The following is a 27,948-nucleotide window of genomic DNA, read 5'->3' as shown; positions in this document are numbered from 1 at the left end:
ATGGAGAGTTTCTCTACTTATAGTAGATTTTTTAGAATAGTTTTTTATATTTGTGTTAGGTTTTAAAAAGTTTCAATCCATTATATACATTATATCAATTTGTTCAAAACTACTGCTAATTTGAAATAAATTCATATGAAAAAAGGTACATTCTATGGTGTCTATTTATATTTGTCTAACTTATTAAAAGAAGATAAAAATTAATATTTAAATTAAAAAATATAAAAATAAATAATTTTTTAATATTTAAGACTTACCGTACAAAGTAAGTTCAGCAATTTCGACACCATAAAATTTGCTAAAAAAAATCTTATCTATTATATAAGATATTGGTACTTTGATAGATTGCATTCTTTTTTAATATAATATAGGAAAGAATTTTAAGTATATTAAGTATATTGGTACAATAATTTTAACGAGTTGATTTTAATTTTAAAAAATATAAATAATATATATTAATTGAAATCAACTATTAAAATTATTAGAATTACAAAGTATATTTAAAAATTTTATTATAGTATATATGAAGAATGACAAAAGTAGCTAGGCTGGTTCATTGAGTGTTAGAGAAATATGATTATTTTTTTTATAAAATTGAAACATGTATAATTTATAGACATTATAGAACATACCATTCAAATTTTTTTAAAATAGTCTTAATTAAAGATACATTCTAATTATGATATAGAAAAATTATAATAATGGTCGGGGATGGAAAAAGAATTCAATTCTAAAAAAATAATTAATTTTTTTTAATATGCTAATGGACATCTTTCTAAGGTTCTTCTTGATTTTATATCAAATCGGATCTGTAATAAAAAATTATGAATTTTGAAATTGATTAAAATGGATATAAAATTTTTATTAGAGAAAAAAACTATTTTAATGAGAATTAGAATTAATTAACCGACTTCATAAGATTCTACAAACTATCAACTATTAGATTAATAAATAAGAGAGAAGACATAATAGTGTGAAAATTTGATAAATTAGGCATTTATTCTACTAATTTATTTGTATAGGTTTTACAGGTTAAAATTCTTCCTAAGAACATTACAAATTATAGTTTTATTGGCTCTATTTAGAGGGAATTGGTACCACTAAAAATTAAATTCTTTATCTGATTTGTGTTAGTTGGCAGGATCAATACTAAGAAGAAACTAAATAGATGTAACATTATTGATCAAGATGAATATTTGTGTTTTATGTAAAAAATATACTGAAAATGATTATCACTTGATTAGTTAGTGTGAGTTTACTTGTCAGGTGTTGTGGTATGTTTGGTTGACCGTTTATAAGAAATTATAGTCTATACTAAAAACAATCAAACAATACTTTAAGAGCTGGATAGGGACACCTATAAAAAAAGAAGAACGTACTAGATAATTGATTGATTTTTTTGATTTTATTTAAAATACGTGGTTAAAAAAAATATTCAGAAATAAAAAAATACGTGTATCAAAAATTATCAACAAATTGATTAAAAACTACAAAAAATAAACTAATTTTTATTTTTTTGGTTATTGATGACAAAATCAAAGATCACTATAAATTAATCTGTATTTGTTTGTCTAATAATTATGTGTTCTCTAATTTCTCCACCTTGTGTTGTGTTGAGCTTTTGTTTAAAAAAAAAATTTTATTGTGAAGACAAAAAAATTATGTTTAAATTCTATTGATATATTAATTGGTATTGCATATATCTAATTTTTTCTGTTAAAAAATATTTTTTTTAACTCTTATTACATTATTCCTTAATATTTGACATTTGTTATAATTATCATTAAACTTTAATTTGATTTATTAATTGTAATCTAATAAAACAACACACGAAGGATTAAATAATATAAAGTGATAACTTTTCTTCTCGTTTTAATAATATTTAAGATTTTTTTATTTTTAGTGCACATGCCAAACATGGTCCACTGTGCTGCCCATGCTGCCAAGTGCCAATTGGAATGCATTTTGCTAAACTTTTTTTTAATATTATTTTTAAAGAACACGTTCTTAAAAGATGAGGCCGTAAGTTCATTAATAAACTTTTATTATTGATTATAGGAATTCGGAAATTCAAAAAATTAGGCAAGTTGGATTTATTTACATATATTAGAGTAGTCCAAGTTGAACCAAAAAAAAAAAAAATTCCAATATGCTTTCACAAACCACAAGTGTAAAAATTAAAAGGCGGTATTCCGTTAAAACGTTTTACAATTACGCCAAAGTCAAACCTAAACGCGATTGTATGGGAAATAGTAAAAGCAAACAAGGATTAATGTTTGATTTTATCTAAACAACTGCATTTTAGTATTAAAGATGAGTTTAATGTAACGAATAGGAAGAAGTCAAATTTGAGTATTTTGGAGATGTTATTTCATTTGATACCACTAATAATATAAATAGGTAATATGTTGTTCTTGTTTATAATGCTAAATTAGTGTTTGTTTTATGAATCTGCTGTAGAGGTGTATATTGAATTTTTTTGGATGTATAAAATCATTATTTGGGTGTACTTAATGTTTTTTATTCTGTAATCTCGTAATTTATTTCAGGTATAATTTAGTTTGTGGTTCTTTTGTCGGGGTGAATCACCACGATCAGTCAACACTTTTTGGATGCTCTTTGATAAAAAATGAAGAAATTGAATCATTCAAATGGTTATTTCAATGTTGGCTTCGTTGCATGAGAGGAAATGCTCCGAAAGGGTTTCTCACCGATCAATGCGTGTCAATGAAAAGGGCTATAGAGGCTTGTATGCCAACAACAATTCACCGTTGGTATATTTGGCACATCACGAAGAAGATCCCAAGCAAATTAAATGGGTACAAGGGACATGCAGAAATTGAACAAGAATTGAGCCAAGTTGTTTGGAACTCTCATAGCAAAGACTCATTTGATAGGAATTGGAATGATTTTCTACTGAAGTATGGTCTTGTGGACAACAAGTGGCTTTTAGGTAATGTTGTTTAAAATTTGCAGCAGAGGTGTAAATTGCATGTTTGTTGGGTGTCATATAGTCTGGTTCGGGTGTATTCTGTAGATCTTTACGAAGACCGTCATCTATGGGTTCCAATTTATCTGGATCACCACTTCTAGGCAAGGATGAAAAGCACACAAAGGAGTAAGAGCATGCATTCATTTTTTAACAAGTTCATTACACGGAACAACTCGCTTATCCAATTTGTCAAATAATACGATAATTGCCTCGGAAGTAGGGAGCAAGCAGAGAGAGAATCAGTTGTTGCAGATTTTCATACGGCCATACCGTGTGCAACAAAATCCTCCATTGAAGCTCAATTTCAACATGTGTACACTCACCAAAAGTTTAGGGAAGTCCAAGCACAATTCAGAGGAAAGGAGAATTGCATCACAAGATTAACGAACTCCGCTCTAGGCTATTTAGTATACGAAGTTGGAGAACAAGTTTTCAGCTCAATATTCAACAAGTTTGTGGTTACTTACAATTCAGTAGCAGCCCAAGTGAAATGCCAATGCTTATTATTCGCGTCAAGAGGCATATTGTGCCGTCATGCACTAAGCGTGTTAAGCTTTGAACGAGTAACCCAAGTGTCACTGAGATATATATTGGAACGATGGAGCAAGAAGGTAAAGAGGCGACACACACATCAAGAGCAGCCACGACGAGCCACTGTTGGAGCCAAGAAGCAAGAGGTTTGACGAATTGGTGTTTCGTTCGCAAAATATTTGTGAATTTGCATCAGAATTGGAGGAGTTGACTGCCATTCTGCACCGTGCGTACGATAACGTCATGGTTGAGATAGAAGAACTGAAAGCCAAAAGGTAGGGGACATGTTTGTTATCTCACGAAAATGCCAACTTGGAATCCGTTAACGAGCTTCAAAGCCCTCTAAGAGTTCAAACAAGAGGACGTCCAAAAAATAGGCTAGGTTCAAAGTTGGACAAACAGATTGCAAATGCCTCAAAGAAGAAGAAAACGAAAGCTTTAAACGAGGTAAAAGTGATATTCTTTAAATATGTGGTGATTGAGTTTAATTTTCTTGTTAATAATTTTGATAATATGTGAGTTTATTGTTTCCAGTTAAACCTCTTTGATGCTGCATCAGTGGTGCGTCTAAATTCCAGCCAATATCAAGGACATGTTATGAATTATCAGTTCAAGGAACCAGCAGCAGGGCATAGTTTTTTGGGTGTATAGTTACAGTATATGGGTGTAAAGCTCAGTTTTTTGGGTGTATTTCTGAATTTTCTTGTATTTGACATTTTACATTTATATATTTCAGATGCTGCTGTTTATGTTATAAATGATTGTTTTGTTTATTTTTTATGGTTTAGGGTTTATGATTTTGGGTTTAGTTTTTATGGTTTAGGATTTAGGGTTTAGGGTTTTAGGGTTTAGGGTTTAGAAATCCAGCATCAAGAGATAGAAGTTTGGGTGTATATTGAAATTGTTGGGGTGTAAAATTCCATGTTTCGGGTGTATAGTAGGTTGGGTGGCTTAGTGTTTAGGATTTATGGTTTTAGGGTTTAGGGGTTTATGGTATAGGGTTTAGGGGTTTAGGGGTTTAGGGTTTAGGGTTTAGAGTTTTAGGGTTTATGGGTTTAGGGTTTTAGGGTTTAGGGGTTTAGGGATAAAGCATCAGGAGATAAAAGTTTGGATGTATATTAAACTTTTCTTGGGTGTAAAATTTCATGTTTTAGGTGTATATCTGGTTTGATGTTTTCCTTCATATTTTAGCACCTGTAATTCAGAGACAGTTTAATTATGAAATTTTTTTTATAATAAAACTGGATTATAATTGGCAAAATTTTACAGCATGTGTTCAAATTGTTACAAGACTATATAACAGTTAAATTAATCAGTGTCAATATCATTAGAATCTATCTGATTATATGGACTCAATAACAATGAGGATGGCTTGGACAGTCTTATTGCATCACTTCCCCTAATGGCTTCAGCTTTGTCTTGATTCATTTCATGGAATAGAATCCGAGAAGCATATTCTACTCTATAGTGGTCCACCTCGTCCTACAGTTTAAAAGAATATTCTTTTTAATCAACCATATTAATTTAGTAAAGTAATACAGAGTTATATAGTTTTAAACACAATTACCTGAGTCCAATTGTCCCACTCATACCTCCACCTTTTAACGTTTTTGGGCTGAATTATTTCAAGCCACTTCATTACATAAATAACATAGTCATAGCTGAAAAACAAGAAATAAATTAGCAAATTACATATAGAAAAGATTAATTTTCAGAGTGAAAGATTTATACCTTGTCTTTTGGCCTGAGATGTTAATGTATGGTGGTTCAATTTCCTGATCCTTTCTCTTCAGAGGTGCCCCCAGCATATACTCTCATTTTTGAAATTACATATCCCTTAAAACACAAAACAAATCAGTAATATATGAATAAATTTAATAAAAGAATACACCCAAAGGAGTATAAACTTACACCTTATATTGAACAAAAATACACCCAGATATTAAAATACAAAACACAGAAATAACTTACAATGAATTTATTTAGGTTCATTCCGGTATCAGATGGACATGTCTTGTGATATGGGTCGAGTATATAAATTTTTTTTCTTGCATCAGCCACCCATAAGCACCAATGGTTTGAATAGCAAACAGATGCAAAAATCTGAAGCATGTCCACATTGAACAGTGTTTTAGTTTATTTGGCACATAAGTAAAGAATGGTAATAAGAAGTTTTAGAAACAAAAACTTACATATGGATGTGATGCTAATTTTTTGAGGTCCAAGAAGGGTATAAATATTGGGTAGTCTTCCACCCTGAATGGCTTATTGGTTTTAGGCTGTAAGAATTTCCCATTTGGATGATTTCCAACGGCCATGTTCTGCAACAATTGTGAAACACCAAATGAAATATTTAATACACCCAAACGATTACAGAAATACACCCGAACAATTACAGAAATACACCCAAAGGATTACAGAAATACACCCAAACGGTTACAGAACTACACCCAAACGATTACAGAAATACACCCAAACGATTACAGACATACACCCAAAGGATTTAAGAAATACACCCAATATTCGTTGAAGTACACCTTACCACTATATCAGGGGAGAGACAGTATATTTCTTCTTGAAATCTTTTAATGTTTTGCTGGTTAAGGATGAGACACATGGTAGAGACAATCTAGAAAAAAAAAGCCCAAATCAATTTTTATTAATGTTATTCTAATATTACCTCAGCTTCTATATGTGTATTAGCTTTGAGAGATGCGAAGTGGACTTTTGACAAAATGTATCGATCTTGGGCATTGAGTGTGTACACAGCATCATACTCATTAGTACCTCTATCTCCGTATGTCTTCACATGTGTGGCCTAGATGTAGCATTTCTCTTTTATTTCAGCCGACATCTCGTTGGTCCTCGCAGGAGTTTCAAACTTTTCAAAACTTTCTTCGCCACTCTACTTTTGAATCTGTGGACTTTTACCTTCTGTTTTCACCCCACTGCTTGCAAATTTTTCCACCAGCTCCCCTAATTGTTCTATTAGTTTTGGAGTTTCAGGAGTTTTCGCCCTCTCCCCCTATTGCGTTGCTACTTCTTCTTGGCTTGAATCAGTCAAGCCAAGGCTGAATGATGGCATCAGACCTTCTTTAGGAATGTAGGATGCTGTCCGTGCCATCATCATCAGTGCAGCAACGTCTTCTGGGGCTAGATTACTGCGTGATGACATATAACGTACTATAAGAATAAGAATAGATGAATGATATTGAAAACCGAATTTTACTCTGCTGAACTTACATTTTAGATGGAGCTGGTGGAAGCGTGGGTGTGCTTTCTTCAGGTTTTGGTTGTGGTTCTGGAGTGCTGCAGGGTTACATAAAACGAATCATGTTATAAAAAAAACTAGTTACGGATCAATATACACCCCAACAAGGACAATATCAACCCAAACAATAACCAAATACACCCCAAGATTATTCCTTACCTTTTTGTAGTTTCTTCATTAATTTTTTTACTTGGAGACTTTGCAGGGGTTGGTTCAATTTCTGGCACAGGGGTTGTCTGGAACAGAGGTAGATAAACTTGAATTGGAACTCTAAACAAGACAAAAATAAAAGGTTAAGAAAGCCCGTGAAAATAAAATGGTTATAAGGTTGAAATTTACTTGAAAATTCACATTGAAAGCGCTTCAGTTTGTGATTGTGTCTCTACCCGCACAACCATCATGTTCTCTTCAGCTGGGTCATTGGCTGATTCTTCTACCAGACTCAACCTGAAATACACCCAAAGAAACTCAAAATACACCTAAAGCATTCAAAAGAAAAGCAGGCTTTGTTTTTTGAGAACTTACATAGTTGCAGTTTTTGCTTTTTTTTTTTTGCCTTTTTTTTTCTTGAATAAAACATTAAAGGACTTTTTTTCTAAAAAATATATACAGAATTAGAAGCAGAAGGTAATAAAAGATAAAAGCAACCGGTATTAGAAAGAGAAATTACATGCTATCCGCCAGTTTGTTTATGCTGCTTTGATCTGTGTGTCCTTGAGACAAAGGATCATCACTTCCTAAGTTTACCTCCGGTATTCTAAACATACAATAGATATTATTCAGTAAAAATACCATACGGTTAAATCAGGATAACAAGATTTTATCAAATAAAGTTTTATTACGTTTTGAATGAGTCATAGTGACCTTCTGTCGATCATAGGTCAGCTCCCTTCTCCTGGAAACCAGAAACAATTATTAGCAATGAAAACACCTTAAAATCGGTAATATACATCCCAAACATAACAAACCCCTGTGCAGCAGATTTTTCATTGTTTTTCTTCTTTTTAGATTCCCTTAAGAATTCTTCTAATTCTTCAGTTTAACTTCAAATCTGATAGTACATGCATAAAAAAAAATGTTAACAAATGTATTTTTGATGATAAACGGTAATATAGCTTTACAAAGTATCCTACCCATGATAGAATTGAGTTTGTTCAGGAGACGAATCCTAAACACTGAGCTTGCTCTTTTTGGATTGCGTCATGGGGAAAAAAGTATAAATAAGAAAGATAAAATAAAATTGATCAGAAAACACTATCCAAAGCAGTGCTTACTTTTTGGCTCTAGTCTGAATTTTTTCTTTGTTTTTTGTTTTTCTGCTGGTGATGATTCTTCGCTTCTAAAAGTTAATAATAAACGCTTTGTTAATACATGAAATATTGAGAATAAATGGAAAAGAAAGCGATGATAATTTCAGAACATTACTCATCATTCGATTCAGTTTCTGAATCGGAATCCTCCTGAATCTTCTTCCTTTTTTTGGATTCCATTTTGGAAGGAAAACAATCATTAGTAAAAAAAATACCCTAAAAGTGACAAAATACACCCTAAAAGTAACATAATACGCCCTAAAAGTGACAAAATACACCCAAGTATGTTACTTACTTTTTGGCTGTTCGGGTGGGTTGTTTCCTTTTTGGTTCCTATGAGTCTTCTTCAGTCTCAGACTCAGAGAAAGAATAGACTTTAACTTCAGATGTTTCACTCTCAGATGATGATGAATTTGCCTTCTTTTTTTTTGTTTTTTTTTCTTTCTTTTCTTTTTCCTTCATTTGTTTCAATTTCTCTTTTGTTTCAGCCATCTTTACAATTCCCTGAAATAGTAGAAATGTTAGTTAACAACATCCATGTAAATTAAATACATCTAAGGTATTCTGTTCACTTACTATATGTTCATCCATTTCTTCTAAAAATCTATTTGTTCTCTTCAGAAAGTTCCTTATAATTGACTTTCTGAGGAAATAGATCTCCTACAAAAAAGAAAACAACTTACACTGAAATCACTTGAAATACACCCAAACATCACTCATATACACTCCAATATCACTCATATACACCTATGTTTGTTTCTTGATTATATGATAGCAGAATAAGATATTACAAAGAATGGAAGTATAGAGGTTTTCTGTAATGAGTTACCTGATGCGTTGAGGCCAAGCGCAACCCCTATTGTGCTGGGTTTAACTCTAAACGAACTGTAGCTGGTTTGAAGTGTGTTTTTCCCCAATTTAAAGGAGTTAGCCAACTCCTTTAATAGTTTGTGAACCACCCTTAGTGGTGGGATGTGCATCAGTCCACCAAAACCTAAATCCCAAACAATTGCTTTCTTTTCATCGCTCATATTTTCAAATTTTTTACTCAACAAATGGGTTGCACACTTCAAGTATTTGGTTTGCCGTAAACAAAGCAAAATTAGATTCATTAGAATAAGATATATTTGTTTTAGAAAAAATTGACTTGTTCTAAGACATATATTTGTGCTTACATTGTATTTTTTCCACCTTGATTTTTGCTCGCCATTTTTACTGCAATGAAAAAGAGATGATGTCAATAGATAAAAAATACACCAAAAAATCAGAGATATATACCCATAGATCAGTCAGATACACCCCATACTGCAATGAAAAAGAGATGCTGTCAATAGATAAAAAATACACCAAAAACCATAGACATACACCCATAGATCAGTCAGATACACCCCAATATCAGCCACATACACCCAAATCTAGTCCCATAACCATTTTGTTTTTTTTAATTAAACAAAATTAAATCAATTCAAAATCATACTCAATTCACCCAAACATCCATCAAATGACACTACAAGGTCAAGCATAATTTAGAATAATAACAGTTAGACTTCAAAACTCTTAATATATATATATATATATATATATATATATATATATATATATATATATATATATTTAGTCCCAAACACCTCTACATTTTTTTGGATTATATGACATTATATGTGTTCAGAAATATATTTAAGTTCAAAATGCCACTAGAAGCAACAGTCGCATGCCAAGTTCGAGATATACACCCGACAAACGGCTATATACACCCAAAATCATTTAGAAGAGGAACAGTCTTTCATGTAACCATGCACAAATCTACTTAAAAAATATGTAAACATCCACAAAACATGTACCAAAACATATCAAAGCACACGTTAAAGCATTCACTAGAAGTACGCGAAATAGCGTAAACGAAGAACAATGTCATCAGAACAGTAATATGAGATCTAAACTAAGAACAGTGAAACAGAAAGAGAAATACTGACGATATAGTTCTTCGATTTCAAATAACAGTGTGAAAAATCTAGAAGAACACTAAAACAGTACCTTACCTTGAATAATGTTTCTTCGTTTTTTCTGCTGATTTTTTATGGAGATTTATATCTTTTGTTCTTGATTTCTTCTACTCTTCGCGATGAGTTGGAACGTTTCTTCAGAATCGTAATTTGTTTCGAATGTGGCTTGAAACTTGACGGTTTGCGTTTTGATTGAGGAAGAAGAGGAAAAGTGTGCCATAATAAGCGTGTTTTAGAAAATGCAACGTTGTATAAGGCGCGTGCGTTTTACACTCCATTTTAAACAGTGTAGTATGCGTGATTTTTTTTAGATTGAGCCAATTTATATAGCTTGTAAACCAAAAAGACTTGTATGTGTAGCAAGCCTGATGAATTATATATAGTTTATTAGCACTAATTAAGTTGTCTACATATATAGTAGATAATCTAGGTGCATATTCTGATACATACATACAGGGGAGAAAACAAAATCATTCTTTGCGAGTCATTCTCTCTCTTTTTTTTTTTTTTTTTCATTATTTACATCAATTATGCATGTTATATGTATATTAAAATTAATTATTAGTATAAAATATATATTAAAATATAAATATATATTAAAAATAAATTAAATTATATATATATTTATATATAAATATATTAATAATTAATTTTAACATATAAATAAAATTTTGTATATAAATTCTGTAGGTTAGGTATCTTGTGATTCTTCTAAATCTGTATGTGAGTGTGCACCGATAATGTAACCAATGAAATGATGAATTATTGAATTACATCTCCGACGATCTCACCTCTCTTCCGTTGTTAGCTTTTAACCTTTTTGAACCCAATAATAAGCTTGAAATTACCAAAAAACAATTTCTTATAAAGCCATTAACTGAAGTCGGTGGTATAATTATTAACATGCGAAACACGCACTGCGTATATATATCACTACAATTATTTTTATTTATTTGTGAGAGTTTTTTCTATTATTTATAGAAATTTATAATTTTTATTAAATAATTTATAAGAATTCCTAAAATTTTTAAAATTTGAAGTGTCATAAGGTTATTTATGAAATTTTTTAAAAATTTTCATAATTTATTTAGTGAAAATTTTGTGTGTATTTAATAGGGGTTTTATATTAGACTTTTGTGGTAATTTTAAATTACTTTTGTGACAATTTAAAACCTTCACAAAATAATTTTTTAATTTGATAAAAATTAACTATTTTATGAGATTTTCAAACCTTCATAAATTATGTAATTATATATTTATTTTTAATTTTAAAACATTCATTAATCTCATCTCATTTATATACTTTTAAATTAGGAATTTATTTTTTAATATCAAAATTTAAAAATTAAATCTTTTATAACACAATTTTTCAATATATAAGACATAATTCTATATATAAAAAAGTTTTCAATGTCAATAATTTTATACATAATTGTATATAATATTATTTTACATAACTATTACTGTTTTTATTTAAAAAGTAGAATAAAATAACAACTTTAATATTTCAATATCATCTAATTACATAAAAATCTCAAATATTTGTCACCGGTTAATTTTCTAGTATTAAATATTTGTTCCTATTTAAAAATAATAAATAGAAACTATTTAATTTATAAATTACAAGATAAGATAATAAAAATAAGATAATTTATGTTATACTAAATGTGTAACATGCTCATTACACAGAGTATTTTGGTAGTTTTGATAGCAGCCCTCAAATTTTCTAATATTGGACGGACTTGGTAGCAAACAAATTTTAAAGTCATAATTAAAACATGGCAGAAAATTTTGTAATTTTGTGGCTCTTTAACACTTTGTTTGGATGTAAAATGAAAAATGAGTGGAAAGAAAATGGATGAAAAGAAAATGAGAGAAAAGAAAATAGAAGAAAAAGTTAATTTTTTTTGTGTTGTTTGGATGAAGAGAAAATGAAAAAAAAGAAAGTAGAAGAAATTTTTTTTATTTGAATGGAAGGAAAAATAAGAAGAGAGAAAATCATATCTAAATAAAATTACATTAATATCCTTTATAAATTATAATATACTAATATTATAATGACAAATTTGTAATTTTACCCAATTTTTTCATTATAATCTAAGTTTTTTTTTTCAATTTTGGAGAGAAAATTTTAATATGAGTCTTAAATATACTTTTATATTTTTTATTCATTTTCTTTCTTGATCTAAACAATAAAAAACTAATTTTTTTCATGTATTTTTTTTTACTTTCCAAATTCTTCTAAACCAAACAAAGTGTAAGAGAATTCAATGAATGCTCCACAAGCAATAACCACTAGGGGTGAGCACGGGTCGGTTTGGTTCAGGTTCAAGATAAAATTAGAACCGAACCGATCAAAAAATAATTGGTTCGGTTTGGTTCGGATTTATATTTTTTTGTACTTGTACCCGAACCAAACCAAACCAAACCGATTAAGAGCGGATTGATTCGGTTCGGGTAGCGGGTACCCGATAACTTTGAAATTCATAAAAAAACCAAATTGGCAAATTTTTATCTTAAAAATTCAACAAATACAATAAACATGTAACATCAATAGAAATAATACAAACATATTAAACACCAAATACATTAAAAACTAAACTCATCAAAATCCAAACGTATTAATAGTGAATAATCTTTGTCTAATGAAAATATAAAAGTGCAATAGAAATATTAGAAGTTAAATACAAAAATCTAGTGAATAATCTTTGAAAGAAGCTAAAACCAAAACACATTAAAATCTAAACATTAGAAGCTAAATACAAAAGTGCAATAGAAATATTTGTCTAATTTTCAAAGTCTTCACTCCATAATCCTTCGCTCCATCAACCAAGCATATTCAAGAGAGGAGTTGTGACCTTCAAAAAATCAGCATATAATTAGCTAATGTCAATATATAAAATTGATTAATTAAAAGTAATTCAACAAATAAATAATTAATGAAAAAATGTTAACCTCAAATTGTTGTAAACAACATCAACTCCAATGGCTTGATTAGATATTGTTAAAGGTGAAAGCTCTACATTAACAGTAATTAAATTATTATTAGAGACTCAACAATAACAACAATTACATAATAATTTAAAGAAATATAATTTAAAAATAGTTACCTAATTCAAGTTTTTCTTGGTCCTCAAGTTCTTGCTTTAAGTCATACATCTTCTCTTGAGTCTTCAACCAATTTTGTGAGCAAATTAGAGACTCAATAGTAGAAGGACTTAATGAGCTTCTAAATTAGTCAAGCACACGACCACTAGTACTAAATGCCGACTCAGAAGACACGGTAGAGACGGAAATAGCCAACAAATCCCTAGCCATGTGAGCAAGAGCATAATACTTCATTGATTTCAATTTCCACCAACGCAAAATGTAAAAACCGGGAATGTTATCCTCCACATCATCTTCCATGTATCTTTCCAATTCATTTCTTTTGACCTCACCTTGATTTTTTTTAACCCTCAATCTAAACTCATCTTCGAAGCCATCTTCCTCCTCATTTGCATTTTCACCACCAACCCCATGATCATGAGAGGCAATGCTAGAATTAAAACTACTAGAAGAACTACCATCCGGAAGCGGATATATCATGGAGTAATACTCAAACAACTTATGAATGATATCCTTCAATTTTTCAACATATCTTTGGCTTGATTCAACCCATACACTCGATTAAGACAAAATTCAACATACTCATACTTGTAACGAGGATCAAGAAAAACAGCCACAAAGAGAAAGTAATTTATGCCATCACGCTCCCAATATTTGTCTAGTTTTACTTTCATTTGTGTCGCCATCTTTTGCAAACCAACATCATTATTCTTTCTTCACTTATTCAAAGTTCTTTGAATGTCACACAATTTATTGAAAAAATTATTACATGTAGCATTCAAAGAACTAGAAAAAGTAAGAGTTGCATCATAAAATATTTTCAAGAACTTCACAAACACACGTGCCCTTTTCCAACCATTAGCATCAGGAGGTCCTCCTTCAGACTCAAGCGCCAACAAATAAAATGAGTCTTGATAACTAAGCCGACTAAAAGCCGATTCAAACTTCTCAGCAGCCTCTAGCATCAAATAGGTAGAGTTCCACCTAGTAGGCACATCTAACACTACACTAGCTTTACAAGTTATATTAGCCTCTTGAACACACCTCTTAAAAGCTTGCATCCTAACAGGAGATGACCTAACAAACTTGCATGCAATTCTGATTTTAGTTATTGAGCTATCAATCTCTTTCATACCATCACCGACAATTAGATTTAATATGTGAGCACAACATCTCATATGCATGAAGTCATGAACTCCCCATTTAACAATGTTGACCCATTCCAATCACCCATGCCTCTAAGTAAATACGAAATTGCAACACCATTAGCACTAGCATTGTCAACAGTTACACAACATATCCTTCTAATACCCCACTCTTGCAAGCATTGTTCTAAAGCTCTCCCTATAGTTTCACCCTTATGATCAGTAATCAAACCAAAATTCAATATTTTTTATGCAATTTCCAAGACTCATCAATATAATGCGCAATCACACACATATAATTCAAATTCTGAATTGAGGTCCAAGTATCGGTAGTAAGGGAAACCATTTGGCGATTTTCAGATAACAAATTTCTCAACTTCTCTTTCTCATATCTAAACAAAGCCATACAATCTCTAGCAATTGTCCAACGGGAGGGAACCTTAAACCTAGGTTGTGCTTTACTCATAAATTGTCTAAAGCCTTGAGCCTCAACAAATTTAAAAGGAAGTTCATCAACAATTATCATAGTTGCAAGAGCAAGACGAGTTTCCTCTTGATTAAAATCAACAAGCTTCATAGTGACTGCATTAGGGTCATCCTCAAATTGGCTCCCAAGTGCAATAGTTTTCTGCCCTTTTCAGCTTGCTTATGAGGGTTTTTAGTGCAAATTCTTAAATGTTTATGAAAGTTTGTTGTACCATGACTAGAACTATTGCATGCATATATATTTTTTTTACAATAGTTGCAGCAGGCTTCATTAGGAGAACTTTTAGAAAAATGCACCCAAACACTACTAGGTGCTCTACTGGGTTTACGTTTTACCTCTTTGGGAGGCTCGCCAGTAGTTCCAGCAGCTTCGATTTGTGTTTCTGATGAAGGATTTGAGGCAGGCAACGGTGGGGGAGCTGGACTTTGCGATGTTCAACCAGAAAGACCATGGTTCTCAGCAGCGGGAGTGGCTGCACTTGGAGAAGAAGTACTTCCAACAACCGTATCACTTTTAGGGTTAGCTTTCCCCATTTTTTTTGAATATGCAAAATACATAAAATAAGAGAAGTCATGTATTTGTTACTAACAAATTTAGGGGTGAGCACGGGTAGCCAGTACCCGATTACCCGTCTGAATCCGAACCGAACCAATTAAATTAGTTCTGAAACCGACAGGTAATCGGGTCCAACCCAAATTAAACCGATGACATTTGCTGATGATTGGTTTGGGTATCGGTTTTGGAGGCGCGGAATCCAAACCAACCCGTGAACCCGATCATAATTAATTACATATATATATATATATATATATGACTTTTTATGTGTTTTCCAACTCATAACCCTAATACTATCTCACTAACGGCGCAACCATGGAGTAAACCCAGACAGAAGGGGTGAGCACGGGTAGCGGGTATCCGATTACCCGTCTGAACCCGAACCGAACTAATTAAATTGGTTCTGGAACCAACGGGTAATCGGGTCCAACCCGAACCAAACCGATGACATTTGCTGATGATTGGTTTGGGTATCAGTTTTGGGGGCGCGAAACCCAAACCAACCCATAAACTCGATCATAATTAATTAAATAATATATATATATGACTTTTTATATGTTTTTCAACCCATAACCCTAATACTATCTCACTAACGGCGCAACCATGGAGTAAACCCAGAAAGTAGAAACCCTAGCAGAGGCAGCGCTTCCTCCTACCATGCAACCAGCTTCTCCAATCTTCATCGTCCTTCTCCATTAGGTGTCAGGCGCATCGTCTTCTCCACCTCGTCCGTGGGACCATCTGGTGCATCGTCTTCCTGGTAGCAGCAGCGACGCAGCAACCAACTTTCTCTTCATTATTGGCATCTCAGTCGGTATCTCTGTCAGCATCGTTGTTCGCGGTTCCCTCTTCAGCAGCCAGCTTCGTCTTCAGTCAGCCGTTCCTTCTTCAGCAGCCAGCTTACTTCAGGCTCCAGCGTCGTCTTCTCCAGTCACTCAGTCAGGTTAGTTTATAATTTTTGGGGAATGTTATATGTTAAAGTGTTAATTGTTTTATTTTTTGTTTAATTTTTGAAATTATACATTCTTAGTTGTTGTTGAATAAAGCAATATTGATCACTCTGAAGCAATCGTGCTGTTCATTTTTTTAAATATTAATAGAATCTTGCTCTTATGTAAAAGCTAGATTTGATTTTGAACAAAAGATTTTCTATAAGCTAATTTTGATATTTAACTTTAAAAATATTATGCTATTCATTTACTATTATAATTCATGGTAGCAGATAAACGAAGAAAAAATTGAAAGAAAGCTAGAACTGAATTTTACTAATGGTGAGATTTAGATTTGTATTAGCGGTACACACTATATATAAGATAGTAACTATGAAGAAATTATATGTAAACTATACTCTGATTAGTTAAGTAATTAAATGAATACTCTGCAGTGTTACATTGTTTATATTGTTTTATTTTTTTATTGTAAACTTCCATTTTGGGGACATATTGCTTGCAATGTTAATAAATACTCTGCAGTAAGGTCTTTCAATTTTACTAATTGGTAATAGCCACATTGATCTTTACGTCTAAATACTCTTTTAAAAATTCGGGTGAATGGACTGGCGAAGAATCAAGTGTCACAACAAAAGGTGACATTGACTGACAAAGAGGAAGGAAGTTGTTTTCACGAGTCACGACTGGCAGTGGCGACGCCGATCAGAACGTGGGCAGATTTGACGATGAGAAATTGAGAATTTAGAGCTCCTTCCACTTCGATTCAGTTACCTAATTTAACTAATTTCTCCGTACACAACTCCGTTTCCATTTTACGGCGTTTACCGCCATGGAAGCCACCGACGACGCAGAATCCCCCGCACCGATTGTACGAAACTCCTCACATCTTTCTTTATTCCTCAATTTTATATCATTATTATTCTTAAATTGATCTAGCTGCAATATTTGATATAGTAGCATTAGGCAAAGAATTTGAGTAGGGTTCACTAGAATTTCCTTGTTTATATGAAGGTATTGGTAAGTGAACTGGTTTCCTTGCCACTGCACAAAGATATTAATATAGTGAATATGTATTTGATCAACCCTAAGTCAATCTGTATTGGTATACTGGAAATAATTTAGTAAATTGGGAAAAGCATTGATTTGGGCCCATTTCCTTTTCTTCTAGGTTCCTGAAGATAACTAAGAAATGTGTTTGCCTTCACCATCCTGAGTTCATTCAATTATTAGTTTCATTTATATTATCTAATTTCCTTTACTAGGCCTCCCCAAAGTTAGCGGGAAATGTTAACTGGGGTACAACAACTGTTATTGGAATATTTGCTGGCATGTTATACGGCGGTAGCAAGGAGGCAGCTGCTTCTGTTGTAAGTTCTGATTACAAGAGGCCTCGATTCCTTTTTCTTCATTTTTCCCCCATATGGCTACGAGAGTGTTTTATGCTGAATACAGAACGGGTGTTACTGCTAACATCCAGACTACAATCATGGATTTCATTCTTTACATTATAGAATTCAATGTTGCGTGTAACTCCGTGTATGAAAGTGATCTTCTTTTGCATACTATTAGATGTGTCATGAATAACACTTTGGTGTTGATGTCGAAAGAAATTTTTTTTTCTTTTTGTGTGGATGCAGAGGATTTATTTTCCTTAAAAAACTACTTGTATATAACGCTAAGCTACCTTCCATAACATGGTAAGAAACTATTTAGAGTTAAATTTACTTCAACTTTATCTTTGATATTGTTTATTCATAATCCAAAAATGTTAGAATTTTTGCTCAATCCTTCTTGCTTGATGAGATTTATTTTCTTGGGGAACTAGTAACCTCAGAAGGAAGGAGTAAACCAATCCATTAGGTAGCGTTTGTTTACAGAGACTGGAACTGAAACTGAAAGACAGAAATTCAGTATTATGTTTGTTGAGGTAGAGACTGGAACTAAAATTTCTGTCTCTGTCTTTCAAATTTCAGTATTTCAGTACCTTCAAAAAGTAGGGACACTGGAGACAGAAAATTTTAAAGACGGGGACAGTAATTTCAATTATAATTTGTACCTAAATTATCCCTATTCTAATTCAATAATTCCAAAATTATCCTTTGTAAATCAGGGCTTCTTCAAAATTACTCCATCTTCTTATTCTTCTTCAAAACAGCCACGCAGCCTTTGAAGCACCATCTGAAGAACAGCCGCTGCCTCACCGCGCCGCTGGCCTCGCCACCGCTAGGTAAGTGGTTTGCCACTTGCAAGTTCATGTTCTTGGTCCCCATCTTCTCATCTCCCCTCTCTCACCTTCACAGGAAAGTCGAAGAACGAAGCTGCCGCCTCTCCTCAGTTGCTGTCGACGTCAACCATCAACTCCTCGTCCTAACTGCTCTGACCCAGGTTAGTTATATACAAAAGTTGTTTAATTTACTGATTTCTTTCATCTTTTCCATCATGCCCTAATCCGTGGATTTGTTCCTTTCATCTTTTCCCAAATTGCCCTAATTTGTGAAAGTTTCTTTGATGAGAACGAAAGCCAAGCTAATTAACCCATTTATTTCAGCTTTATAATAACATGAGTTTATGATGTTTACCTTCTATTTTTGTCTCCTAAGAACTAATTACTGAACAATCTGGGATCAATTGTGAAGTTTGGTCAGTTTGATAAAAGAGTCAGTGATTAAGTTTGGCCATTGTAATAAGTTTCGATGTTTTTGTTTGTTTTGTAATACTTAGATTAGTGCAGCTTCAAACCACAATAGATGCAACTTTATAACAGCATGCTGGTTTATAAGTTAAAACTATTGTTAGGTAGGCTACAATTATTAACATATATATTTGAGCGGATGAATGTTTGTTCTCTAAACTTAATTAAAACAAGGGTGAAGCTTAACAGGAGTATCACAATCTGCATAGAGATGGTTGCAATTTATTTGTTTATAGGTAACTATAATTACTGTTATGCTTTTTTGCACAATGTATTGAATCATTTTCCCCCCTCTATCGCTATTGCATATAAAGCTTATGCACGGGTGATTTATTGAAAAAATTTTCATGGTATGAGGTAACAGAACATCCCATTTAGATGTATGCTCTTTGCAAAATCCTCAAGTTTACTAAAATTTGAGTTTAATACTCCTTACATGTTGAACACAACAATATTGGAGTTTATGCTAAAATTTGGTTTGATGATTACTTGAACAGATCCAGAAAAAAAAATAGCACACACTCACTTGGTCTATATATTAGTTTAAGCCGATACATGTTGATGGGGGGAGTTTAAATCAGTTTTTTACTTTTTTTAATGTTGTTTGGGGTTTCCTTATTGCTTAATTTGTGTTTTCCAATCTGAATAAAGTTTTTTCTTTACTCTCTTCTTTCTTTACTGCAATGTGTAATAACTAAATTATCTCTATCTAATGTAATGAATAGTGCTGAGTACTACCCAAAATAAGTAAATAAAAATTGAATAGTGCAGAATAATAATGATTTACTTGCTTTGGAAACATCTAAAAACTTCTCATCTCATACTTGCTAAACACAATCCTAGTAACTAAAAAGGACACAGTAGCAACTTGAAAGTATAAACGTAAAGGAAATTTAGTTCATACTTTTGTTAACTACAAGCTCTAGTTTCTAGATTTTAGACAACAAGCAGTACACTTCATCCATCCAACTCTGCCTGCACTAACACCAATGCATGGGAGGAATTCTTGTTTTGTGATTTTGACTCAAGACACCCTCTTCAAGTACTTTCATATAAATTTTTTATTATGTTTATATTGTATTTCCTGTTTTGATTTTCAGTTGAAACTTAATTAAAGTTGAGAAGTAAATAGAGTTAGATATCTTTTTATTGCAGTTTTTTTATTCTTGTTTCTGGGTCTAAGATAATAAAGTAGATTTTGCATGAAGAAGTGTTAGATTAACTTGAATGTTTATGCGTTTTTTAATGTAATGACTTTGCTAGGAAGAAATGGAGCGGTCGGAAATTATTAAGCGATGCGTGTATTTTTATGAAGATATGAGATCCAAGAATGAAGATTTGATGTTGTTCTTTGTGCTTACGCTATTTGTTTACTTTAGGGATAGAACTAGTGGCCAACTGTCGTTAGGTGGAAGAATGAATAGTAGAATTAGACGTGAGGCTTTAGAGCATATTGTTGGTGAGGGTGATAGGAATTGTATTTGGGAGTTGAGAATGAACACAAATGCCTTTGCTAATTTGTGTGAGTTGCTCGAAGTTTAAGGAGGACTTAATGAAGATGGTCATGTAAGCCTGCCGGAGCAGGTTGCGACTTTCTTAATTATCTTAGCGCATCACAAAAAAAATCGTAGTCTGCAAGTTAGATTTTGTAGGTCCGGCGAGACAGTTAGTAAGTATTTTAATAAAGTTTTGAAGTCTGTAATACGTATTCAAAGCATTTTGTTTGCCAAGGCTACACCAGTTGAAGAGGATTGTCTTGACCCCACATGGAGAAGGTTTAAGGTAGAGCTTATTCAATGTTGTGTTTGATTCATACTTGCCTGAAGGATTCTATATCTGAGTATGATAACTTTCTATGGATGATAGGGTTGCTTGGGAGCATTAGATGTCACTTATATAGAGGTGACAGTTCCCGAGTATGAGAAGGCAAAATACCGAACAAGAAAGGGTAAAATCTGCACCAATGTCTTAGGAGTGTGTAACCGGGAGATGAGTTTTGTTTATGTACTCAGTGGATGGGAGGGATCGGCATCTGATTCGCGGGTACTTCGGGATGCAATAACTCGTCGTAATAGTCTTAAGATACCCCACGGTAATTATGCCATCCTTAGATATAAGCCTGTACATATAGCTTGAGTTCACAATAGTTAAGCTTATGTTGGTTGCATTACTTGTCTGTAGGTAATTACTATTTAGTTGATGCTGGTTACACAAATGGTCCGGGTTTTCTAGCACCATATAGAGGAACTCGATATCATGTTAGAGAGTGGGCCCAAGGAGCACGTGCACCGCGCAATTACCAAGAATATTTTAATAGGGTTCATTCTTCCGCCAGGAATATCATTGAGCGATGATTTGGTTTGCTGAAGAAGAGGTGGTCCATCTTAAGAAGCCCTAGCTTTTACCCTATAAAGACACAATCTCAGATAATTATTGCTTGTTGTTTGCTTCAAAATTTCATTCGAAAGAGTATGGGTATGGATCCGGAGGAGGAAGGTAGCATATTGGATGAATTTATGCTTGATGGAGATGAAGCACAAGATGGAATGATTGATGTGGTTGAAAACACGAACGAGTGGTCTCACTGGCGTGACAACATAGCAATTGAGATGTATGAAGAGTGGCGTACACGTCATATGGAGTAGTGTTGTATTTGCAGCGTAATGAACATTGTTATCAATTGAGTATTGTTGTAATGGAACAATTTTAATTTGTATCACTTGTTGAGACGAGAAATATTGTAATGGCACCTCTTTGTTTGTAATGCAAACTAAATATTCCTAGTTCAGTTTTACATATTTGTACTTGCTTATGGCATGAATTGTAGGCTGTGGATAAATTGTAGTCATTTGTGTTATTGTTTGCTATTTTATTATTTTTAGTTACATTATGTTAATTGATTTTAAGATTCTTAATTCATATACACAGAAATGATTGTTGCACAAGGTTGATTATCTTAATTTGTGTAGGTAAAAATGGAGAACAAACGCATGTGGAGTGATGAAGAGACTAATGCTTTTGTTGGCTTCATGGAGGAGTTTGTGGTGGATGGTCAGAGGGCCGACTGTGGGCAGTTCAAACCAGAAACATTCGAGAAACTGGCTCTGAAGATGCTGGAGGCCTTCCCCGGTTGTACCTTGACTGCGAAGCACTGCAAGAATAAGCACAAGCGGTTGAAGGAGAAGTATCAGTACGCCGCTGATATGCTTGGATGCAGTGGGTTCGGGTGGAATAATGAGAAACAATGTGTCGAGGTTGATTCGAAAGACGTCCTTGATGCATGGTTGAAGGTGAGTGTGATTCATGCTTGGTAAAATAAAATGGTGGATTTGTGCTTGCTTCTTTTCTAAATTAGTTTTGGTTTCTAATTTTTTTTGTGTTGTTCTAATAATTTTGTTCTTCGTTGTTTTGATGGTTGAAGATTTAAATTAACTTTACTGCAAGATTTAAATTTTGTTCTTGATGCATGTTTGTTTGGCCTGTAACAATAGTATTAACATGGCAGCTCAGTTTGAGTTAATTATATTTTTTTTTCTGCTGCGTTTGGAATTTTGGATCATAAGATCATCTCTCTATTGCCACCATAGTTGAGTTAATCATATTTTTTTCTGATGCTGTTATCATCTCCACATGGACTCCCTAAAATGCTCTCTTGGATCATAATGGCATTTCTAAACTTGGTAAATCTCTCTGGAATTGCATGCCTTAAGCATTTTTTCTCAGCCGGGGCAATGAGAAAATTGTTTAGTTTTATTTCTTTAGGATCACAAGACTTTTCTGAATCCCTGTAGTTTTTAGTTCACAGTGAATAGTTAGAACAATTAACATGTGGTTGAAAAATGAAATGAAAATTATCAATAGACCTTTGTGTTCGCTTTGTTGTTGCTGAATTTATTATATTTAAATAAAAGACATTTATATTTAAATGTAACTAGTTGTACAGCATGAACCTCATTAATGTTTGTTAAATCGGGTTTATATTTTCCCAGGCACATCCAACGAAATTCTACAGTCCTGGCAAGCCATTTCCTCTTTTCCACCGGCTAGAGGGTATATTTGGCAGGGATAGAGCGACAGGATCAGCAGCAGTTAGTGGCTTCGATGCGGAGGAACAGGTTAACGAAGAGACGGAAGACACTACAATTGGATTTGATGACTCCGAGATGTCTCCACAATCAGATTTTGACGGAGGCCCAGCAATGCAAGGACAAGCATCACATTCTGAAGCCGGTGCGAGTGCAGGAAGCACAAGGCGATATGGGAGGAAGAGAAAGCAAGCTGACGTTTTGGAGAGGATGGCTGACCATATCCAGCAATCTTCGGCTGACCAAAGGAAGAATGCCCAACTAATTGCTAATGCCATTGTTGGTGTGAATGAGAAGTTTAAGGTTGGGGAGAAGCTCGCACAGCTTGGGTTCGGTGATGACGAGGTGGTGAGAGCAATTTTGAAGTTTGCTGAGAGTCCTAATGTGTATGCACACTTCTGGGGTTTGACAGATTCACAGATGATTGGCCTTGTGCGTTCCATTATATGAAGTTGAGTGTTGGTTAAGGGTATTAAGTTTTTTACTATAGTGTTTTAGTATTTTGTGAGATGGTTATATTTTTAAGATGGTTTAAGTTACAAACTTATGCTTGGCATAAGTTTGGATAGATACTTTGGTAATGCCTTTATTTTGCTAATGCCTTTGGATAGATACTTTGGTAATGCCTTTATTTTGCTAATGCCTTTATTTTGGTATGTATTGAAAATTTTGATAATTTTTTGTTATCAACTGTCCCATTCTGATAAACTATCAATATGCTTTTGAAGTAGTAGATTTGTGTTTATGAGTCTTATAGAAATTTTGGTGAACCGATACTGTTTATATTGGTTTTATTGAAGTATGTACATGAAGAAGTGGGAAAAGATGCACATAGTTGCTAAATTCAGAACACAAATAACATATTCTATTAAACAGATCTTAGATTAAACAAGCATTCATAGCTGTCTTGATATTCCTTTTGAGCAATAGTGACAGTACATTGTTGTGCATCAAACACTTTTGTTACAATCCTCACTACAACATAAGACATCATATATATATATATATGCTTGCACACATGAAGGGAAACAACAATAAACAAGTACTTTTTACACAACAATCTCTCCTAGCTACAAATACAAACCAATTGTGGAAGTAAGAAATTCTGAAATAAAATATAGCTATGCTAGAGGACCATAGTAGGTGAGTCTTCAAATTAATTTTTCTAATTCTTGCATGGCACACAGCTAAAATGGAATATGCCTATGATCAAAATATGATAGAACACATTTTGCCATTTGTCACATCTCCACTGCACCAACTACCAACTATGCACTACCCTTTGTGTCCAAGAGACGCTTTAGCCGGAGCTAGTACCAGAAGCAGCACCTTGGTTCGTCAAGAAACGAACCACAACACAAGTAGTGTTGTCGGAACTACCTCTCTGATATGCTTCTTGCATCAACTTCTTTGCCGCCTTCTCTGCATCATCAATTTTCTTTATTATTGCAACAGCTTCCTGGATCATGGGTTTGAATTCTTGGTGTTATATCAAAGTCTTTATCAGATACAATTGTGTTAATTGAACATGGTGGTTTAAACACCCATTGGAGACAAATTGAAAAAAATAAAAAACTGGTAGAGAGAGCTATCAACTTTTTCTTCCTGCAATATCACAAATAAATCAGTAACCAGAATATAGAGAGGCAAACAGGGGTTAAGGTTTAAAAGCCAGGTAGCGATGATAAAGACCAGTCGAGAGACAAATTTTTTATGCAGAGATCTGTATTACACGATTCTTATTGTTACTAGCACTTTTCCTTAAAGAACTATAAAAATGTTTGCATATTTACATTGATTGAAAGATTCACAACACTCTTTTCAGAAACATCAAATCTTGTTCGAATCAGAATTTTCTTTATTCAATTAACTGGCAGGATGCTTTTCGATGTGAACCGTGTATATATATATATATATATATAAGTTATGGAATGTATATGGATACGAACAGAGATAAAACTACGAATATAAGAAATACTGGAATTCGAAGCACACCTAGATTTCTGGATCAGCAACAACATACTGTTTCAGAAGTCTATCACCGAAAGCACGAGAAACGGCAAGAACGCCACCAACTCTCCAGGTTCCTGTAAGTGAAGTTTTCAAAGATATAAACAATATGAATCTATAATTCAATTCATGAATGCTAACTATAATAAGACCTTACCAGCCCACATAACAAGCCACCAGCATTTTCAATCCTTTGCCTCTCGTCCGTTTGCTCCGGCTTGTGATCTCGAGAAATAGCAATGGCTAAAGGGGGAAAATGAGAGAAATAAAATAAGTAAAATATTTTAATTAATCATTTAATATAGCAACGTTGGAGTGATTCTCTCTTGCACAAAAAATTACGACGAGCAAATGAAGAGCATACAGGGGTCGCAGACTGCAGCAACGTTACAAACCATGGAGAGAAACTGGCGCCACGAAGATGAACTGGTGGAGAATTGGAGAGGGGTCATCGTCGTTCGGACCCGTGGAGGTGCTACCGGCGGTGGCTCAGAATCCGGGATTCTTTCACGGGAGAGGAAAGGAGAGAGGGTAGAGGAGAGGAGAAAGGGGGTTAGGGTTACATGCTGAGTAAAATGAAATTTGATTTGGGGGTAGGGTTGTTAGTTAAATTTAAGGGTATTTTCGTCATTTTCAATATTTAGTCTCTAGTTTTATTTTAAACCAAACAGGATACTGAGACATAACTCAGTCCTGTATATTTTCACACCAAACACAATACTAGTACTTATTTTTATTTCTGTCTCTTGGTCTCTGTCTCTCTGTCTCTTGGTCTCTGTCTCGCAAACAAACGCTACCTTAGTGTACCATAAAGATGTCAAAAGATTGTCTATTCCCATCAACAGGCTGGCATAAAGGTATACTTTATCCATTTGTAGGTTTTCAAGAGCTTAAGCTAAAAAGGCTGGAGTTGTTTTAATTTGTTGAATTGCAATTGCAGTACAAAGAATAACTGAGTACTTACTTTCTTAAATGAATGCAAAGATGTTTCTGTTTTGTCACAATAGATAGTATATATCCTTTTTATTCATGTCATCTAATGTGAAGTTTCACTCTTTTCTACTATTTGTATAAGCTTGTTTTCCTTTTAATGTATTGCTATGAAGTTGAGGAGAAAAATACATGACCCACTTCAATAATTAATAGATGGAATGAATGCTAATATCTGAATGCAAAAATAAACCTTGCTAGCATTTTCTTTAGACAGAGAAACAAAACCCATGAACATAGTGCTATGGTTTATCTTTTCTTTGTTGATTAAACATTCTGTTGTCAAGTATGTGAAGGTGGAGGTTTTATTCTTTATTATCCAATTTTAGTCATGGTATTTATAAGTTCCTAATGTTTTGCTAGAGCAAGGACGCAGAAGTGACATTGATGCTTGGAAATACAGAAGACAAACGTGAGCAATATCGTTTGATGAGAGATGCTATGAAGAAACGGTTCATTAGGGTTACACTAGGCTCAATAGTTGGAGGAGTACGCCTTGGAATGTTTACTGCTGCATTTTATGGCTTTCAAAATATACTTGCAGAGCAGCGAGGTGTGCATGATGTTTTTAATGTTGTTGGTGCTGGTTCAGCTACTACTTCAGCTTTTGGTTTAATATGTAAGAAATGATACTCTGCCACTAGACTCTTTATAACATGGACTGAATCACAAAAAAAATTCATTTTTCATTTATTTCATTGTATTAATAGATTGTTTCCCTTTTTAGTGCCAGGATCACGACGTTGGCGAGGAACATGATGCTAGGATCAGTTTTGGGAGCAACATTTTGCTTTCCTCTTGGTAACATAGCTATATTTCTTGATACTTTGTCAGCTCAGATTGTCGATGTGACTTTTGCGGATGCATAAGTTTCATATATAATATGTTGTGGAATATAATGCTATTAGAAGCATCACTTGATGCTCAATCTGGTAGCAATTTCTCATATTCAACCAAGTTTTCACTATATTTGTTGAAAGTCTTGTCTCATGATACATTGGCAGGTTGGCTCCATTTGAAGCTGATAGAAACGGCTAATGAAGGGAATCAAGCTGCAAATGAAAACTTAGATAAGAGAGACATAAAAAGTGGTGTTAGTGCTGCAATCGAAAGGCTTGAAAGCAATTTACACAAATGAAAGCTATTTGGCTGCACAGAGGCATGCCTTCTTGTTTCTATTTTTTAGGATGGTCAAGTAATCATGCAATGGAGGATGTGACACCACTGGGAATGGCATTGATATCCACTTAATAGGAGAAAAAGTTGTATTAATTAAATAATTTCGTTGACCAAGTTGAGTCACACAGTTCTTCCATATGAAATTATGATGCTATGATTAGTTTGTTATTATGTTTTTAGTGTTGTTATTATGACTTATGAGGCTATTGTGGTATGAATATTGTTTGTTGCAGTGCCAATAGTATATTGGGTCAGCCTCTAAGCTCCTAGTTTCTACCGTGTCTTGAGGCAAAATCATACGGGTGAAATCTGTGACATTGATGTGGCCATTGACTTGTAAAAAAGTTTAAAGTGTTGTGATAAAGATATAGATGATCACGTATATCTTGGGTGGCTATCATTCAGAATAACTCTCAGAAATGAAATTGGGGTCTTTTTCTCGGACATCTTTCTCCCTCAGTTGTTGAAGTCTCTGATCATCTCGCTTAAATACTGATCCCAAACCTCGATCTTTCTCTTTTTGTGTCATAAAACGTGGATCTTGTGGCATATCTAAACCCGCTTGAAAATCATAAGTCTGCATATCTTGCTGAAGGTATTGATCAGGGTAAGCCAGCTATTCAGCATACTGGTACTCCTG

General features: G+C 33.4%; 1 protein-coding gene and 1 pseudogene across 2 annotated transcripts; both read left to right on the top strand.

Moving 5' to 3' along the window:
- Nucleotides 1-16,907: 16,907 nt before the first annotated feature.
- Nucleotides 16,908-27,274, top strand: LOC107638588 (uncharacterized; annotated as a pseudogene). Its single transcript, XR_015880892.1, has 5 exons — nucleotides 16,908-17,220; nucleotides 17,615-17,719; nucleotides 26,493-26,748; nucleotides 26,857-26,930; nucleotides 27,134-27,274. The product of XR_015880892.1 is annotated as an uncharacterized LOC107638588 (transcript).
- On the top strand, nucleotides 22,032-23,579 carry LOC148566543 (uncharacterized). Its single transcript, XM_088484075.1, has 2 exons — nucleotides 22,032-22,340; nucleotides 23,034-23,579. The coding sequence occupies exons 1-2, from the start codon at nucleotides 22,035-22,037 to the stop codon at nucleotides 23,577-23,579; spliced, it is 852 nt and encodes a 283-aa protein (XP_088340201.1). The 5' UTR covers nucleotides 22,032-22,034.
- Nucleotides 27,275-27,948: the final 674 nt, after the last annotated feature.

Source organism: Arachis ipaensis, chromosome B4, assembly GCF_059453495.1.
Source record: "Arachis ipaensis isolate K30076 ecotype BB chromosome B4, ASM5945349v1, whole genome shotgun sequence".
NCBI classification, from domain to species: domain Eukaryota; kingdom Viridiplantae; phylum Streptophyta; class Magnoliopsida; order Fabales; family Fabaceae; genus Arachis; species Arachis ipaensis.
Note: the sequence above shows the minus strand (reverse complement) of the source record. Positions and strands in the feature narration are given on the sequence as shown.

Excerpts from the sequence above, each read along its gene's own strand:
- LOC148566543 (XM_088484075.1), top strand. The coding sequence starts at position 22,035 with ATGTGGAGTGATGAAGAGACTAATGCTTTTGTTGGCTTCATGGAGGAG. Across the intron at positions 22,341-23,033 it reads ATGCATGGTTGAAGGTGAGT|GCACATCCAACGAAATTCTA; the intron begins GTGATTCATGCT and ends ATATTTTCCCAG.